Raw genomic sequence first — 17,797 nt, 5'->3', positions numbered from 1 at the left:
TTAAAGCATGCTGCCAGAGGAAAAACAACCAATTATCTAGTGACCTAAGACACTTTAATAACATAACATGCTAATGTCATGTGTGTGCCCCTCAATGTTCAAGCTTAGTCAGCTGGATAATTAAACAAAAAGATCACAGCTGCATAGAGGGGAAACACTTGTTTGTGGAAGCACACATCTTCTGCCCAATCAAAACTTGTAATCCTGATTTCCAATATGAGGGTGTAGCCCCTCTTTAGCGATGCCTATTTAACTGTCTGGCAAGAGCTGCTCTGTCAAACCAGACCATAAAATGACAACAAGCATTACAATAGGTCTCGCATATTTCGAATAATTGTCATCTTTTGACAAAAGCGCCCACAAGCAAAAACAAAAGAAAACATGAGTGGAAACTGAGAAAAGACGACTTAACAAAAAAAAAGATTAGTTTTAAAAAATAAAGCTTTGCAATTTAGCTGGGCACGTTTTTGTCAATCACAAGCCTTCTGTTTGCAGGGCATAAGAAGTTACAAGGAACAAAATAGTACCTCGATCACATTGGGAGCAGCCGCCAGGCACTAATTAAGTTGAAATCAATTAGTGCTTGATCCCTGCTCCACAAAGAGCAATAGAAATGATGCCAGGCTTGCCTTGACGAATTACGAGGCTGTAAAGAAGAGTGCCATGCAAATCAACAAATGGTGAGCGACAGGCAGGCTCCAAGCCCTTTACTGAATACAACAGTGTCTCGCTTGCACACACAGGCCCAACCCTAAAAAGGCTATTCTTGGCTATCCTTTTCAAGAAAATAAAAAGGTGATTATTTTGGACAGCCTGGTCCTTTACAAATCTTACAGTTCGGCAATCCACTTTGCACACCACATGAGCTTCGCTCTGCAGCCTTGTCTAAACAAACTGAACAAGTGAGCTACCCATTTCTTGTTTCAATGTCTTCATTCTTTTGCTATCAATGCTGATTTATTGTATCAAGACCACAACAGTAGAGAATGAAGTAAAACTGTACACAAAGCTACCCCTTCGGTTTTTATATGAAGGTTGGCGCAATACTTGTTTCAGATATGTACATGTCTCTATCAATTAAAGGTGTATTACTTTTATTATTCAAACTGTTCTAATACATACTACAGGTATACTGGATGTTGTCAAACTACAAGTTGACCGATAGCAAAGTAATGTTTTCCTAAATGGTGTGAAAATATAATGGAGGTGCTTACACATGTTATTTTCAAATTTGATTAGGTACTATATGAAGCTTATGAACATTTTTCATTTGGTTATGGCTATAAACCAATTTCCTTTGGCAGGTGCCTTGAAAGATAAAAAAAATAGGCTTGAAACAGTGTAAATCAAATTAAAAGTAGTAGTCGTACATTGTTATAAACCTTTTTGCATTGAGATTCAAAAGAAGAGACCCATATTTGTTGAATAAGTAAGCAAATATAAAGATATGAAGCATTTCAATCATTATTATTTAAGTGTGATTGCTCCTCAAGGCCATAAGCTACTTTTTAAGAATCCTTTTTTTGTTCCTGCAGTGTAAACTTTCTTGAAGCAAGAAATCTTGAGGAACAGCGCGTTTTTGAATTCTTGGCTTCTTTACCTGAAGCAATTTCTTTACCAATATATTGTTTTGTAGTGCAATATTTCATGGGATTTTTTTTCCCACAAATGTATACTTTTGTTACTTTTACTTGGGTGTCCTGGTGCAACCACAACCAGCTGCAAGGGTTACACTCGAGGTCCACTGATGGTCATTACCAGGCATTTGTGAACTAATCGCAATCAGAAGCTGCTGAGAATCAAAAAAAAAAAATCCATCCCCTTAATCTTTTTGTTACATCTGTACATATCTTTCACAGCCTTCGGCTGTGATCATATTCTTTGCATTTCGATCATTCAGTTTACATTCATTTTTTTGATCTTTCGATTTGAAGTACTGAAATCGAATTTAACAGGGGCAATATTAAGCCATATTAAGTCAATCTGACAACAATCACAGCAATTCAAACATACAAAAAACAAAATGGGTCTCCAAAATGTTATCAATTAGATAGCTAAGGAACAGCGACTGCCCTGATACGATAAATGCATTGTTAGACTTGGACAGCCATTCAAGGAACTGTGATATATATATATATATATATATATAATTGACTAACAGGGAATTTTTGACCTGGGGACAGCTCAAAAAAAGCCAGAGACTAAGCAAGGCCCTGAGGTAGGTAGGGAATGAACAGCAAACAGAAGGGTCTTTTTCTGTTGTCACTTCATATAGATCTAAAAGGATGTAAAACGCATTACATTCTTCTAAAGGCACCTGAAGAAGATAGATATATATATATATATATATATATATATATATATACACACATATACACATATATATACATACACACACACACACACACACGACTTAACTAGTCTTTGTTCTACAATATTTCATAAATTATTTATTGCTACCTCTCTCTCGCTCATACCGGCAATAAGAGATGTTTGTGTGGCAGATTATAACATTTAAATGCGTGAAGTGCTGAATCTTAAACATGAACAAACGTATATAATATGTGGTGCAGTTCTGGCGGGTAAGTAGAGACCCATCCACTTTTAATGTCCTGGTGCACTTGGTCTCACTAGCTTTGATTTAGTACGTGTTCTGTGCATTAATGATACTTAGTATGAAATAAGATACTTGCTGACAATAATTCTGAGCCTCCACAATGAGGTGCCGTTTGGGACTATTGGTTTTACAAGTACCCACCTTTCGATGGAAATGTGTACTTTGTATTCACTGTAAGGATTTTAATTTGCTACTAGATTCCCAAAAGGTTATTTACTGCAGTACATTTATTTTCTAAGCCATGTACCTAGAGACTGCCTAAATCAATAAAATAGGACATATAGAAATCAGTACAGTTGTAAATGTAGATAATTTTTAGCGTGTACATCCATTGTTTAGCGGTGCCACTGCTCTGTAAAACAATATCCCTTAACCTCCCATCCTTTACCATACTTCCTGCTTCATTGCTTTGAAAGTTGTAAAATCAGTCAATTTCAGGCCAAAAAGCACTCCATAATACAGCTCTTTGATGTTTTCAAAATTCAGCCGTTGTCTTTGATGCATACTAGAAACACTGGAATGTTCAAGGTGAAACTAAATATATAAAACCAATGTACCCTTTTAAAGTAGCCTTGCAGTTTAGCGTCACCTCCTGAAGGAAAGAAACAGGTTCGTTTGGAAGCCTCTGGATCAACATTTTTGACATGCCAGTGAAGAAAAACAAGTTACATTTTTTTGTTGAGGACATATTCAAACAAATTAAAAATATAATAAGCTAAATTGGATAACTGAACTTTGGAAGCACAGCATCGCCGCTACTGGTTCTGGGAAATCAGGCACTGTTTATACGATAAATTTTCCATCAGTTTCATTACTCACCACTAGACTGATGAAACACGCTATAGAAGCGATCTGCTCGACAGCTCAAGAACCTAATAAAGTGATCAGAAATTATTTTCGTTTTATAAGCACATTTGTGTGCACTTTCAAGTATAAATAAAATCCGTACACAAGTTTGGGATTTTTTTTGTTTAAGGTCAGGCAGAAAACCGTAAGTGAACTTTTCCATCCTCCTGCTGAAGCAAGCATTGGATAGGAAGATCAAATGCACTTGATCGGCAAAGCACTGTGTACAAGTGTTGAACGTCTTCCCTCAAAATGGCAGTGTCCAAAAATGTGAAGCAAAGGAGGCCGCGTTGGGGACGTTTTGTGTCGCCAATGAAGGTTGTCTGCTCAGTAAATCGCTAAACATTACTCCTCAGTTAATAAATGCACAATTATCTAGAACTAACAATTATACTACAGCAATCCTAGTATATCACACAGCACCCAAGTAAAAGTGTGCAGACTTTGGATTAATTCATCCTCTGGCCTCTTAATCCACAATTATTCAAACAGAAACACGAACCAGCAAAACCAAAAGGTCTCAACTATGGAAGACTTATAGTTTTGCCAATTTTTTTTTAGCCATGTGTACAGCAGTGCAGCGTGGCTGAAAACCTTTGAAACAGGCAACCAGCTAATGCTTGCACAGGGTTTTTTTTTTTTTTTTTTAAAGTCTAGTCTAGTGAGCAGCATGCAGTAGCGCATGCGCTCTCGTTTGCGAGACGCTGTTGTGTTCATTCCTAAGAGGCTTGCATCCTATCCATTAGTTACCATTTGTTGGCCCCTCTGTCACTCTTCCTTACTGTCTTCTATTTTGGCAGTATGTACATTGGTGTCACTTCCTGTTTCGTATGGAGCACATGGCCCAACCAGTATTTATGTGTATTAATTAGTGTCCCTCCCTAATCCCGCTTTCATCCAGGTACTGATTGTTCGTCTTTCTTTACCCCCCCCCCACCTGCAAGTTATTTGTGTGCCTTTATGTTATTAGTGTTTGAGTTGTTTGTATTTCTTTATCTTGTTTTATATATACAGCTACTTTCTTGTTCAAGCCACAGCCTCATTCGTAGTTCGAATGATGGTGACGCACTTCATGGCTAATTACAGATAACAAAATAATCCATGCAATCTATTGAGACATAAATTAATGTGTTTTACTGCAATTTGTCAATATATCTGTCTCATCATAACCGAACTGGCTTCAGCACAATACAATTACTAGCAACGCCGGCGCAATTAGGAAAAACAGGTTGAGAACTGGACTAAAAACCATACACAGTGTGCTGTATTGCCCTGTAAAGCGTTTCTGTACATGGGGATAATTCTTTATCTCTTGCGTTCGGTCCAGTAATATAATTAGATTTTGGTGGGGCACATGTTCTTGCCAGTTAAGGAATTCTAAATGTCAGTGCTCCTGTTTCTTAAATGATAGGGCATTACAATTATTTTCTTTTTTCGTGGGCGTAAAACAGCCACAATAAATGTGTAGTTGTTAGAGAACATATTTTACACATTTTTCTGACGTTGTACTCTGCAACACTGCAGTCTCGGCCATTAAACTCTGCGCCACTCTAATTTGCACTACTGCACTCTACAGCACTCCACTCAATGCCACTGCACTCTGCACCACTATACACCATTGCACTGTATTTCTGCAGGACTCTGTGCCACTCTACTAAGCACCACTGCACTATGTCACTGTATTCTATGCACCTGCACTCTATGCCACTCTACTCTGCACCACTCCCCTCTGCATCACTGCACTATACGCCACTGCACTCTACTATACACCACTCTAATCCAATGCACTGCATTCTACAATGGTGCATAGTATGCCGCTGAATTCTATGCCACTATACTCTGCAACACTCTACACCAATGCAATCTACACCAGTCCACTCCACGTCCCTCTATTCCACTGTAACCCACTCAGTGCCACTGCACTCTATGACACCTCACTCTACAACATGCCACTCTAAGCCACTGCACTATACTCTACACCACTGCACTCTATGCCACTCAAATCTGCGCAACTGCACTCTACTAACACTCTAATCTAGGCCACTGCATTCAATGACCCTGCATTGTACACTGCTGAATTATGCGCCGCTGCAATCTACACAACTGCACTGTACACCACTTTACTCAGCAACACTCCAAGCCAATGCACGCTACACCAGTCCATGCTACTCTACACCACTTCACTGTACGAGATGCTACGCAACTCCACATCACTTTCCTCTTTGGCACTAACTTTTAGCCATGCTAAACAGCAGCCACTCTGGTGGACAACATTCCTAGAACACATTAGCAAAGCTCTTATTTTCCTTACTTTCAGCCATGCTGTACAGCAACTGCGCTGCTGTACGACATGGCTTAAAAAAAAAAAAAAAAAAAAAAGGACAAAGCCAATAAATCTCAAATAGGCAATACCTACTGGCTCTGCCAATGCTTGTTTCACTTTGCAGCTTGCCCTTTAAGTTACTCCGTGCATTGCAAAGCTGGGGTGAAGGCAGACTACAGATAGTTCAATGCTACTTTAATTTTGTGGGCCTTTCTCAAAGGAACACGTGCGCCGGAGGAGCAGACAATTTCATTTATAGAACCTTTTACTTCAGGAGTTAATTTTGTAAACTAAAGGTACCAACCTGCAGCCTGTTGCGCAGTTTCCGAATAACACCGTTTTCTCAGGGTACCTTAAAACATTTCCTCAGAACCTGAAAATAAATTAAAGAATCCGCTTCGCTTGGTCTGTAGAGATGCACTGTACTGAGCCAACGGTGGCTTCACAGAGTCCTGGGTGTGCCTCAAAACAGAGGGCCGGAGATATAATGCAAATTATTTTTAACTACTGATTATTTTGCATGTTTACTGTGCGAAGTGCAGACATGAAATAAGGGTTCCGTGCAAATAAATACCTACCTACTCCACTATATATCTGTGTATGATTGTTTGGTTTACATTTCTAATCCCGGTGGGACCAATCAGCCTTTTTGGGCTCCTGAGGCTGAGGAAAGGAGTACCATTGAGTTGCTTAGCAAAAAACAGCGATAAGAGACAGCACGCGGGTCAATTACGCTCCACAAATACATTAGTGATGTTATAATGCACCTTTTATAGTGTCTGCACAGCACGTCTTTTTGCTTCACAATAGCACAAGTGTACATTTAATTAAACTGAGCTGCATTGCCAATCCTATTATCTTTACTTATAATAATTTCATGAAAGGAGATGTGATTGTGTTAAGCATTACGTAACGAGATGACGTATAAAACTCTTCAAATAATTACTTCCAAATGAGCCTGTAGTGCTGGATGCTGTTGATTTCCTCTATTGCGATTGATGCTGAAGCCATATTTCAAAATGTCAGAATTTTTATGCATGTGACACCAGAGGCCAAATATTTACAGTTTAATCATCCATTAATTACCCATCACATATAATAGCCAAGAGAGACTAGATGGTCAGTTAAATGCTATCTTGGGGGAAGAGAGGAAATCATAACATATGCCCTCCCACCATCAATAAGTCAATACCAAGCAGTATCCTATGTTTATACAGTTCTAGGCTAACCCATTCACCAATCCAAAATCTTGAGTGTTTATTATGTAGCCACTCACACGCCCTATTGGTGTCATAAGTCATCATCGGGTCTCAACCTGGTCCCTAAAAACCAGGATGGAGTCAACCCTATGGCAGGGAGCACTTAGGATCAAGTGCAATTTACAATAAAAACACCCCAGAACCCCTAGGGATCCCTTTATTTTTGTTGTTCCTGGAATGCACAAAAATCATAAATGTGGTGCTTGTAGAGATAATGGTCCTACACCCTGCTCATAAGTTGAAATGTTTCAGCCTTCAGCATTAAAAGGCCACCGGGTCCAGGGCTTTCAGCAGGACTAAAAGATCTAAATGCACCAGTATAATACCGTCTAGTAAGGCCTGTCAACCTAACGTCTATTGGGTGGGGGCAATACATCACATACAAAATGAAAAGCATGCAAAGGGCTACATTTCCTTATCCCACAACAATCTTGTCTTGGGTCCCTCAACTTTCAAGTTATCACCACACTAGATGGAAGAAAGGCCCATGTAGCCACATGTTCAAGGGTGTTGTGTCCCCTATGGCCCCTATAGTTCACTCATTCATCCGGGAAAGTTCAGGGAAGAGAAACATGCAGGGAGAGAGTAACAGTGCATGGATGGAACAGAGAAGAACGTGGAGCGAGGTGGCTGCAGGAAGGGAGAAGCATGCAAAACGTGACAACAAGATGGAGAATGGGGTGGGAAAAAGTACAGAGTGAAATACTGAAGGCGGATGCATGGGCATTCGAGGGGGGCACATGTGGTAGAGAAAAAGTTCGAAAACACTTGCACTCTCATGGAATGCTTAACAAAATGAAAAAACTGTCTTCTGAAAGTGAGCAGTGTGACCAATCAGAGATGGTAAAGGGGCTATGCACCAGCAGAGGGACAAACAGAAACAAGATGGACATGCTGGGCAAGCAAAGCCACTGAAAAAGAAGCAAACAACGAGACTGATAATAAATCCAACCAATGGTAAACAATGGGCAGGCTCTAACCCCCTGCAGGTTCTTGCCCATGGCAATAGGCCTTTTGGCAAGCCTGACTTAAGGGGAAATAGTTGCATATTTAGATCATAATTGTAAGAAAATTACACAATGAAGTCCTTCAAACATGTTAACTATCTAAAAAGGAAACAGGTTACTCAGGCATATTTTAAAAACTGAATTATCCTGCATGGGGAAAAAAACAGAAGAGCTACAAAAACATTTTCAAACCAGTGATTATCTCTTATCTTTTGAAGTGGCATGCTAAGTTTCCCTTTCATTATCGTGAAGAGGTAATTGGTCTAGCAGTAAGGTAGAGTTTACAGGGTGCTCCACTTAGCAAAGAATGAATGCACCAAGTAAATACACAACTCAAACAGAAGCAATTCTTGTTTGCACATTAAGTGAGCAATCTGTAGTCGGGCAGCAACCTTAAGAAGAAAGTGTGTTTCTCATAAGCCTGCCTGCTGCTAATCCAGAGAACACAATGTGTGCGGGCATTGGCATTGCTGCTAGTGTCCCAGTGCTGACAAACTGCACAACTAAAATTTGCTGTGGCCGGCCCAGAACCCAATTCCAGCTCAAGAATACCACCCCACCCTATTCCAGCATTGCTGCAGGATAAGGCATTATGTGCTAAAACAATCTTTTGTAGAGGTGCTCTCAAAGAGCAGAGTCCAATTTACGGCTAAGAATATAAATGTATATATATATTATATATATATATATATATTTTTTTTTTTTTTTGGTTTTTTTTGTTTTTTTAAACTGGTATGAGTCATAGGAGGATTGCATTATACCATACAACAGCTAATCGGCATATTGAGAAATTAAGCCAAAGTATGAACGAATAAATGTAGCTGGTTTAAAACAATTTGTTTTGGAAGGAAACAATTACATGCAACTTCACTAGCCTTTAGAACTGGGGTCTCCAACGTTTTTTGTAATGAGAGCTACTGCTGCTAAAAGAAAGCCCTCCTGAGCTACTACTAAAGTTTGTCATCGCAAAAAAGTGACCACATATGTTAAAATAACACTATGACCACCTTAAACGGGATTATCAGTGACGACCAACTAAGCATTTCAGGTGCGGTTACCAGCCGAAATGCCTGGAAAAAGCTTAATAATATTAAATGCCTTCACATGACTTGTGAAATAACAGATAAAGCCATCATGTGCCCTCTGGCACAAAGGACATAACCATAGTAATGCCTCCACAGCTCAGCTTGAATTATCACTCCATTCCAGGATTGTGTATCTAACAGCGCTGGGAGGCCCGTTCTGGGTAGCTATGCATTATACAAACACAATTAACATAACGTAATCAAGCTTAAACATGTTGGTATTGCAACCTTTTTTGTCTTCACAACCATATTAGTTTCTGAAAATCTATCACATACAACTTTCCATTAAACAGTCTCAGTTTTCCAGAAGAAAATCCTTATCTGAAAAAAGCATGACTTGCCTTCAAAATATCAGTTTTAATTTTTAGGAAAAGCACAGTCCTCAAACTCAGCTTGTCATTGTCACAGAATGCTCAAATATACAAATACATCACGTGGACAGATTCTGCTTCAAATGCCTAAGTATTATAATCATAGGCTATGGGCGCTCAGCATAGCACCACAGATACCTGTAATGTACCAATATGCCACGTGCCAAGGCTGGACACCAGGAAGCCCACCATATATCAGCTATGGCAGCCATTATTATGTGAGGGGCACCACCATTAAGTCAGCGATGGCTAAAAGTAGACCAGTTTATGTTCCTAATATGTCAGTAACTGCTGCCAGTATGTCACAACTAGCCCAAGAATAGTCGAAGTATGTGAAGTTTGAACATTAGCATGCCATTGACCAACACAACTGTGCCAGAGGTGAACTCCTTATGAGGGGGAAAGGATAAACTTTTAGTAGCCCTTGACACTAGGCACAGTTCCCTAGAGGTGACACTGTTGATTAGGCGGGGATGCAGTGTCACACAGACATAAATGTTCATGCACACACCCAGATGAATAAATGGTTCCATGATCTGCTCTCCTCAGCTCTTAGGTTGATGGTGCAACCAACAATCACATTTTACTCTAGCGCAAGCAGTTCCACACATTGAAAGGTTAGCACTAATTACTGTTCAATCCACTGCTGGCACTTTACATTTCTTGCTCACTGTTCACACTTGGTGTGATTGATAGAGCGGGGTCTACAACATGGCCTATCTCTTTGTGACTTAGGGCCATATTTAAAAGGACCTTGTGCCACTGCATCATTTTAATTTATTTTTTTAATGCAGCGGTGGCGCATTCAGTGCTTCATATTTACAAAGTGATACATTAGGCATCATGCGTCACTTTTCTCTGTCCTGTGTTGTTTTTTTACCTGCACGACAACCAGCTGCGTCAAGTAACTAATCATATGCAAGGTAAGCGTTTCCTCTTAAAATCCCATGCAGAACTGACGCATCTATATTTAAAAGGTTTTTAGGAACGTGATGCATTTTTGGCAAATGACGCGCAGAGTCCAAAATATGTCAAAATTCCTACGCCTCCTTAACCCAGACATAAAAATTACACAGTGGCCTCTCGATAGGAATCTTATCAGATGAAGTCACTTTACACATGTGACAATCATGTTGTAAGACCCAATGACTGAGCTAGGACCATGGCACCTATGATGTCATCATCACTGCAGCAAGGCAATGTGACATTGTGTACTTTTTGTTAAGGACAGGCCATGATGGTCACTGCTCCATAGAGGAAGGGCATCCAATCCCCCTCCCCCACGCCCACCACCCACCACCCACACCCCAAGTCCAGGCCTGCGTACTGCAAAGGACAACAGGTAAGTACACACATAAGGTATGTAAAACTGTATTGCCACTTCACATTTCAACATATATGTGTATTTACACTGTCACTTACTATATCACACACACTCAGGTCTCTACATACACATAAGTAGACTATGCCCATTGTAATGTGACACAGACATACTGCATACATAACCTCTTACATCCAGTACCAATGTAGAAGTGTAAAAGGTGATATTCTACCATTCTACAGTCTTTTACACCGGTCCTAAAACATTAGGCTACTTGCATCAATTAAAAATGACACAGCACCTCTAAATTTTGACGCATCGCTGAAGTTGTGTCAGTTGTGGGGCCAACTTAAGTGATGCGCCACCTTTGGGGCCGATTCATTATGGCAAAGTTCCGACGCATGCAACAGAATCTCTGATGCACCTTGGGTTCTTGCGCTATGGTGCCCTGTATTGTAACTATGGCGCATCCATGGCTTTCTAACAGATACTTGAGCATCCTAACTTATTTAGATGTGCCATTTCTTGTAAATATGCCCCTTAGTTTTGAGAGTTTAGACAGGTGGCCCTGTGGGAGACCCCATAGGCCAACACAGTGAGTGTTATTATGATACACTGCTATGGTTTGGCTGGTTGCCTCTCTAAGGGCTTTGAGATACTGTGCTACCTTCTTTAATGTGCACAGAGCCTCTAAATGAAGTTCTGGACTTGGCTTCACCTCTAAGAGGTACTTTGAGGGTGCTGGTGAGCTACCAGTAGCTCCCAATTTACTCGTTGGAAACCCCTGCTCTAGAACATTGCCACATTCAGTGACTATCAATCACTTTTTGAGTTATTATGGGATTGCAAACCAGCAACTTAGTTGATTCCTTTGTTTTCGATCAAAAGTGGTAAGACAAAAAAATTATTTGGTTAATCAATTGTCTGCAAGGAATATTAGGGAGCCAGTGAAAATAAAGTCCCTTCATGAAACCAATAAGGGGATTTAGGAGTGCAAAGGGGATTTTGGTTAAGTGTTGACAACGAGTAGGTGTTAAATCCTCGGATGATGGCATAGGTATGGTAAAATGGTCTAATTCACTGAAAGTGTAGGAAGACTAGCATAACTGTTTGATGGCAGAGAACCTGGATTGAAAAGAGTATTAATTTACTGTTGATTAGAAAGTGGTTTGTGCTACAGCATGTGATGTAGACATAGATAGACTTGAATGAGGTGTCAAAGCAGAATGTAGTGGATGTTTAGTGGATATGCTTTAATGGTATAGGTTTTGATGGTTATATTGTAAACACAAGAAGCGGGACGATCTTAGTAGTTGCGACATAAGGAACAACGCTGGTGTTGGTGTTTAAGTCCAGGAATTACATTTTAGACTGGAAGGACTTGTTGCGAAGGTAGCTTATATTTAGATGGCTTGCTTTTGGTTATAGTTTTGGGTATCTTCAATTAGTTTGGATTTTGTGTTTGTTTGTTGGATCCCTACATTTTCTTTTGTTGTATTAGATTGCTGAACGTGTACTGGTGGTTGGTTTGAGTTCGTTATAGTGTGCGTCAAGCAAGGAGGCGTAATTCAAGATGTGTGAAAGATGAATGGAAAAGAGAAAGTTGGTGTGCTGCGAATGAGTAGAGCACGGGGTGCATATTGCTTAGTGTGTGCATTCAAAGAATAAGTAGTTGGTGCGGACTTCTGTGAAATCCCCATTCCCATCGCTATGCATAATGCCTTACACACTAGATTAACGTTTTCTTCAGGTTGGTCCTCCTTTTAAACCAATCAATGCTTTAAATCATTTGGTACACAATTATGGATTGAAATTGCCAGGAGGTAGTACATTAAGCGCACACATCTAGCTAATTTACGGAATTGTTTCCAGCTGCCACTTCTGCTGGAGATTTCCAGCACTGATTAACCACAAATCATGTTGCTATCGTTTAATCGCCAAAACTCCTTAACTCTTTAAAGACGTAGCCGAAATGGCACCCATAAATGCTAGTACCGGATCTCCCACGTTTGTCACATTTTATGTTTATAGAAAAAGATCCAAGCAACAAAATGGGTCCAAGTAACAGAGGCCCTTGGGCTCTAATACAAGCAACAGGTTGAGTAGTAATAGCCATAACCAGGGTATATGGGACCCTCAGCCTCTTGCCTCCTAGTGCCAATGCACCATTGAGAGAAAAGCCCCTTGCGTCTCTTGATCACAAATTATGTGCACTCTCAAAATATATCTTAAATTATATCTCTTTCAGGCACCCCATTGTGCTAAGTTTCAACCAACTCTCTACTCCTGCCCTAAAAACAACAGCCTATGGGCGCATTCTCACAACACCCTATTAACCGTAGCCCACAAATGATTACCGTCCAGAACCATACAAATCACTTAAACGTCTATAAGTATGCACGCGACCTTACCTGTACCGGTCTGAGCCAGGGCGCCCCCTAGTGCCAGCAGTAGCAAGCTGAGTCCCCATGTAACCACCCCCATCCTGCCGATCAACAATGGTGTCGACGGTCGACTCGGAACTTTCAGGGGTTAAACGGTCACTGTCTTGCCTAGTGGTAGTCAGGTGAAGTTGCTGGAGCCTCTCGCTGCCGTCCCGCGAGCAAGGATCCCGCAACAGCTTCAGTACAGATGAAACTTCTGTACCTCTACGAGTAGCAGCCAAGAGACAGCAAAGTTTTGAGAACTCTGCCCAACACAAAATCTAACAAACACAGAGAGCACGTGACCCGTGGGAAGAAGGCGTGGCACCGGCTGAGCTCCAGGGAGCGCGCGCACAAGCGCATTCACGCGCAGCTCAGAAGCAAGAAACAGATACGGAAGCAAACTCCAGTGACTTTACTAGTCTGTCGGCCATTTTGTAATCGGTGGCTAACAGGACAAGCGTGTTAAGACTATCCACATACTCCATTCGTTCTGGGGACACGGGTTAATTCTCAGACTTCGGAGGGCAGGAGCCAACGAGGGTTTTTTTGTGGTGGGGAAATGAGAAAAAGTGTTGTGCAAAGAAGCTTATGTTTTTCCCCAAAATGGCATGAGCGAATGTTTTGCTGTAACTACCATCTTCCCAGCTTTTAGGAATAACTTGAGTCGTATTAAAAAACACTATTTTTGCAATTTTCTTGATTTTGTGCTTTCAATCTACTTCTTGTTTGTAGTGGACATGTGTGAAACCAATGGGTGATACTGGAAAGCTATACTTTTTTGAAAAGTAGACAAAATTCTTAATTCAACAAGGGATCATTTTTGTGTAACTCCCTCAAGGTTTTCCCAAAAGAAAAGAATGAAAATGAGTAGGAAAAACAACCATCTGTGGCAACATTTTCTTCTGTAGTTTTTTGTCAGGATGGTTGATCTACAAAAACAGACCTGCCAGATCACATGATGCCACATTTTGACACACGATTTTGGTTCCTCGCGGTCAACCAGTGAGGAGCCGATATCACACGGTGAAAGGGAAAACAAGCTGAAAACCACTGTAAATAGTGGATTTCCAGCTTGTTTTCGAATGCTTTGGGCCTCTGACGTCCATTAAGGGATTGTGAAAATACCCCAGGACATTGGCACCAGCCTCAGAAAGCACTTATTTGGAGGTGGAGGGGGACTTGGGGGCAGGGTGGGAGCAAAAGTGCCTCTTGGGTACTTCATAGCACGAGACCCCACCCCCTCCTCGGCCCAGCCCATCTCTTCACACAGTGAGCCTCTAATTCATGTTTGCAGGTCTGCAAAAGCAATATATTGTTACATACAAAAGACCCTAGTGATAATTGAGATAGATAGTGTTTGTAGGTTCTTCAAAACCACGCAATCCCCAGAGCCAAAAGCCTAGCTGAATCTTATCACAATTTTCCATTATCTGCTGACTATGCACAATCATGCCAATAGACCCGATTCAGGTGGAAGATTGACGATTTCTGAAGCAAAAAATGGCTTCTTGTTAGCTGTCTCCTGCCTGAAATCACCTTTGTTTCAATGTAGGATAATGGGGAATATATATTCCCCCAAATGGTTTCAAAATCTCCACTTCCCAGTTCTGAAATGTTGGCATGTATGTATACTGCAATTCATATTGTAAAATGTAAAGAATGAAAAATAAGTATAAATGAAACCCATGTATTTCTTAAATGTACACAGGATACTGAGTTTAGGAACAGTGGTTATGTGTACACCTCTGAATTTGTGGCTAACCATACAATTGTGATTCAGAGGGAATTTTGCAAAATATCTTCTTTCTTGCATTCTGGCTTACATTGGCAACCTGCAAATTCAGGCTAATCCAATTGATAATAACAAATGTTGTACTATTCTGTGTTCCCACACGCCTCCTGATAAAACAGAAGGCCATTGTGTATCTGGGCCTGCGACACAAAATGCCCCAAAAAGCAAACTGGAGATTTCACATTTCACTCAGGAACATCAATCCCTTTTTAAGTCAAGCATTGCAGCACATAAGCGCTGCTCCTCTTGACATGTTGTAATCTATTCTAAGGGCTTTAACCATGCCCATCACTTTCATTCGCTCCTGGGCCTGCCTTTCAAAAATCTCTTGATGTTGTTGGTAAATGCTTTACGTTTGTCCCACCTTGAGGCTGTTTTGTTACCGCCTTGGGGACTGACCCTGTTACATGGATTAGTGCATGATCGGCCAGATAGCTTCCTGTCGGTGCACAATTTTTTATTTTGCCTTGCTGCTTCACTCATGGTGGTATGTTGTTTCTTCATCTTCCTTGGTTTCGGGCATCTTGCTGTTTTTTTGCAATGTCATAATTGGCTTTTGTATTCATATATTTATTTCCAGTTTTATGTAGCGCAAACTCGACACAAAGGTATTGCAGTGCTGTACATGAGCACTGGTTACATTACACAAGAATACATTCATTTTTGGTAGCAAGGGAAGAATAATTGATTTGCCCAGAACCCCAGGAGTTTGTGCCGGCATCGCTACTCAAACCGTGTTCCCCAGCTCCAAAGTCATCAGCTCTGGCCCTTATGCCACATCCTCTCCCCTAGGATTCTTTGTCTGATGTGTGTTGGGGCAGCCTGGGAATAACTCTTTTTTTTTTTTATATAGCGCTCGGTAATAAAGGATCTACCATTTTATAGCGCTGCAAAGCAGCTGCCATTCTTAACAAAGTCGCTATAATTCATTTGCATTAACCTTGCAGAGGTGAAAAAGCTATGTGAGTATTATTATATTTTTTTGCAGTTTTATATAGCGTGAACTCGACACAAAGGTATTGGAACGCTTTATTTATTTTTTTGCAGTTTTATATAGCGCAAACTTTATACAAGGGTATTAGAGCGCTTTACATGAGCACTGGTTACATTACACAAGAACACATTCATTTTTGATAGCAGGGGGAGATTAAGGGATTTGCCCAGAATCACAGCATGTTGAGCCAGCGACAAGGCTCAAACCATGTTTCCCAGCCCCAAAGGCGGCATCTGTGGCCCTTTTCCTGGTGCGTGTTGGGGCAGTCTGGGAATAACTCTTTTTTTATATAGCGCTTGGTAATACTGTTCTGCCATTTCATAGCACTGCAAAGCAAGTGCCGTTCTTAACAAAATCAATATAATTCATTTGCATCGGCCCTGCAGAGATGAAGAGTTGAAAAAGCTATTTCAGGATTGTAATCTGTGACATTCTTGTTCTGTCAAGACTCAGCACTGGGTGCATTAACCAACTGACTTGTGTAGAGCTTAACACTAGGCGATAGCACGTGTACTTAATAATCTCCGGAGGGTCACCAAACCAAGCACATAGGTTAGTTCTAGGCAAGAATATGGCGAAAGGTGTTGACTCCAAAATTGTGGAAAAGGAGTCGTGACTCCAGACACAAGCACTTCCCAGCCTCAAGCTTGATGGAAAAAAAAATCTAGCCTTTGGATGTAAATTGGGCCTCTTCAAATAGAGTTCAGTTAGCACAAACTCCATACAAAAGTATTACAGCACTTTACATGAGCACCGGTTGTATTACACATTCATTTTTGGTAACAATGGGAGATTAAGTGATTTGCCCAGAATCATAGGATGTTGAGCCAGCGCTGAGACTTAAACTGTGTTCCCCAGCTCCAAAGTCGATAGGGCTGGCCCTTATGCCACATCCTCTCCCATGGCGTTCTTTGTCTGGTGCATGTTGGGGCAGTCTAGGAATAACTCTTTTTTATTTTATTTAGCGCTTGGTAATACAGGTTGTCCTATTTGATAGCATTGCAAAGCAGGTGCCATTCTTAATAAAATCACTATAATTCATTTGCACCTACCTTGCAGAGATGAAGAGGTGAGAAAGCTATGTCAGAATTGAAATCTGTGACATTCTCATTTTGTGAAGACCTTTGCAGTGGATGTATTAACCAACTAACTTGAATAGAGCTTAACACTAGGCGATAGTACGTGCTCTTGATAACCTCCGGAGGGTCACCAACCAAGCACATAGGTTAGTTCTAAGCAAGAAGATGGCGAAAGGTTTTGTCTCCAAAATGGTGGAAAAGGAGTTGTGACTCAAGACTCCAGCACTTCACGGCCTCAAGTTTGATAGCAAAAACATCTAACCTTTGGATGTAAATTGGGCCTCTTCAAATAGAGTTCAGTTAGCGCAAACTGGATACAAGGGTATTACATTGCTTTACATGAGCACCGGTTATGTTACACAAGAACACATTCATTTTTGGTAGCAAGGGGAGATTAAGCGATTTGCACAGAGTCACAGGATGTTGACCTGGCACAGAGATTTGAACCGTGTTCCACAGCTCCAAAGGTGGTAGCTCTAGCTCTGACCCTTGCGCCACAACCTCTTCCCAAGGGTTCTTTGTCTGGTGCGAGTTGGAACAGTCTAGGAATAACCCTTTTTTTAATATACTACTTGATAATACAGGTTCTGCCATTTCATAGCGCTACAAAGCAGGTGCCATTCTTTACAAAATAGCGACAATTCATTTGCAGTTAAGCTGTTATTCTCTTTGTATAC

At 40.8% G+C, this 17,797-nt stretch overlaps 1 protein-coding gene across 1 annotated transcript in view; it reads right to left on the bottom strand.

Moving 5' to 3' along the window:
• PTTG1IP (PTTG1 interacting protein) overlaps positions 1 to 13,544 on the bottom strand; it is a 268,479-nt gene extending 254,935 nt beyond the window's left edge. The window contains exon 1 of the mRNA XM_069225712.1: positions 13,241 to 13,544. Coding sequence (XP_069081813.1) covers positions 13,241 to 13,313 — 73 coding nt within the window. The 5' untranslated portion in view covers positions 13,314 to 13,544. The remainder of the gene's footprint in view (positions 1 to 13,240) is intronic.
• Positions 13,545 to 17,797: the final 4,253 nt, after the last annotated feature.

The sequence above is a fragment of the Pleurodeles waltl genome, chromosome 3_1, assembly GCF_031143425.1.
Source record: "Pleurodeles waltl isolate 20211129_DDA chromosome 3_1, aPleWal1.hap1.20221129, whole genome shotgun sequence".
Taxonomy (NCBI): Eukaryota; Metazoa; Chordata; class Amphibia; order Caudata; family Salamandridae; genus Pleurodeles; species Pleurodeles waltl.
The sequence above is the reverse complement of the archived record's forward strand: the minus strand, read 5'-3'. Positions and strand labels throughout refer to the sequence as shown.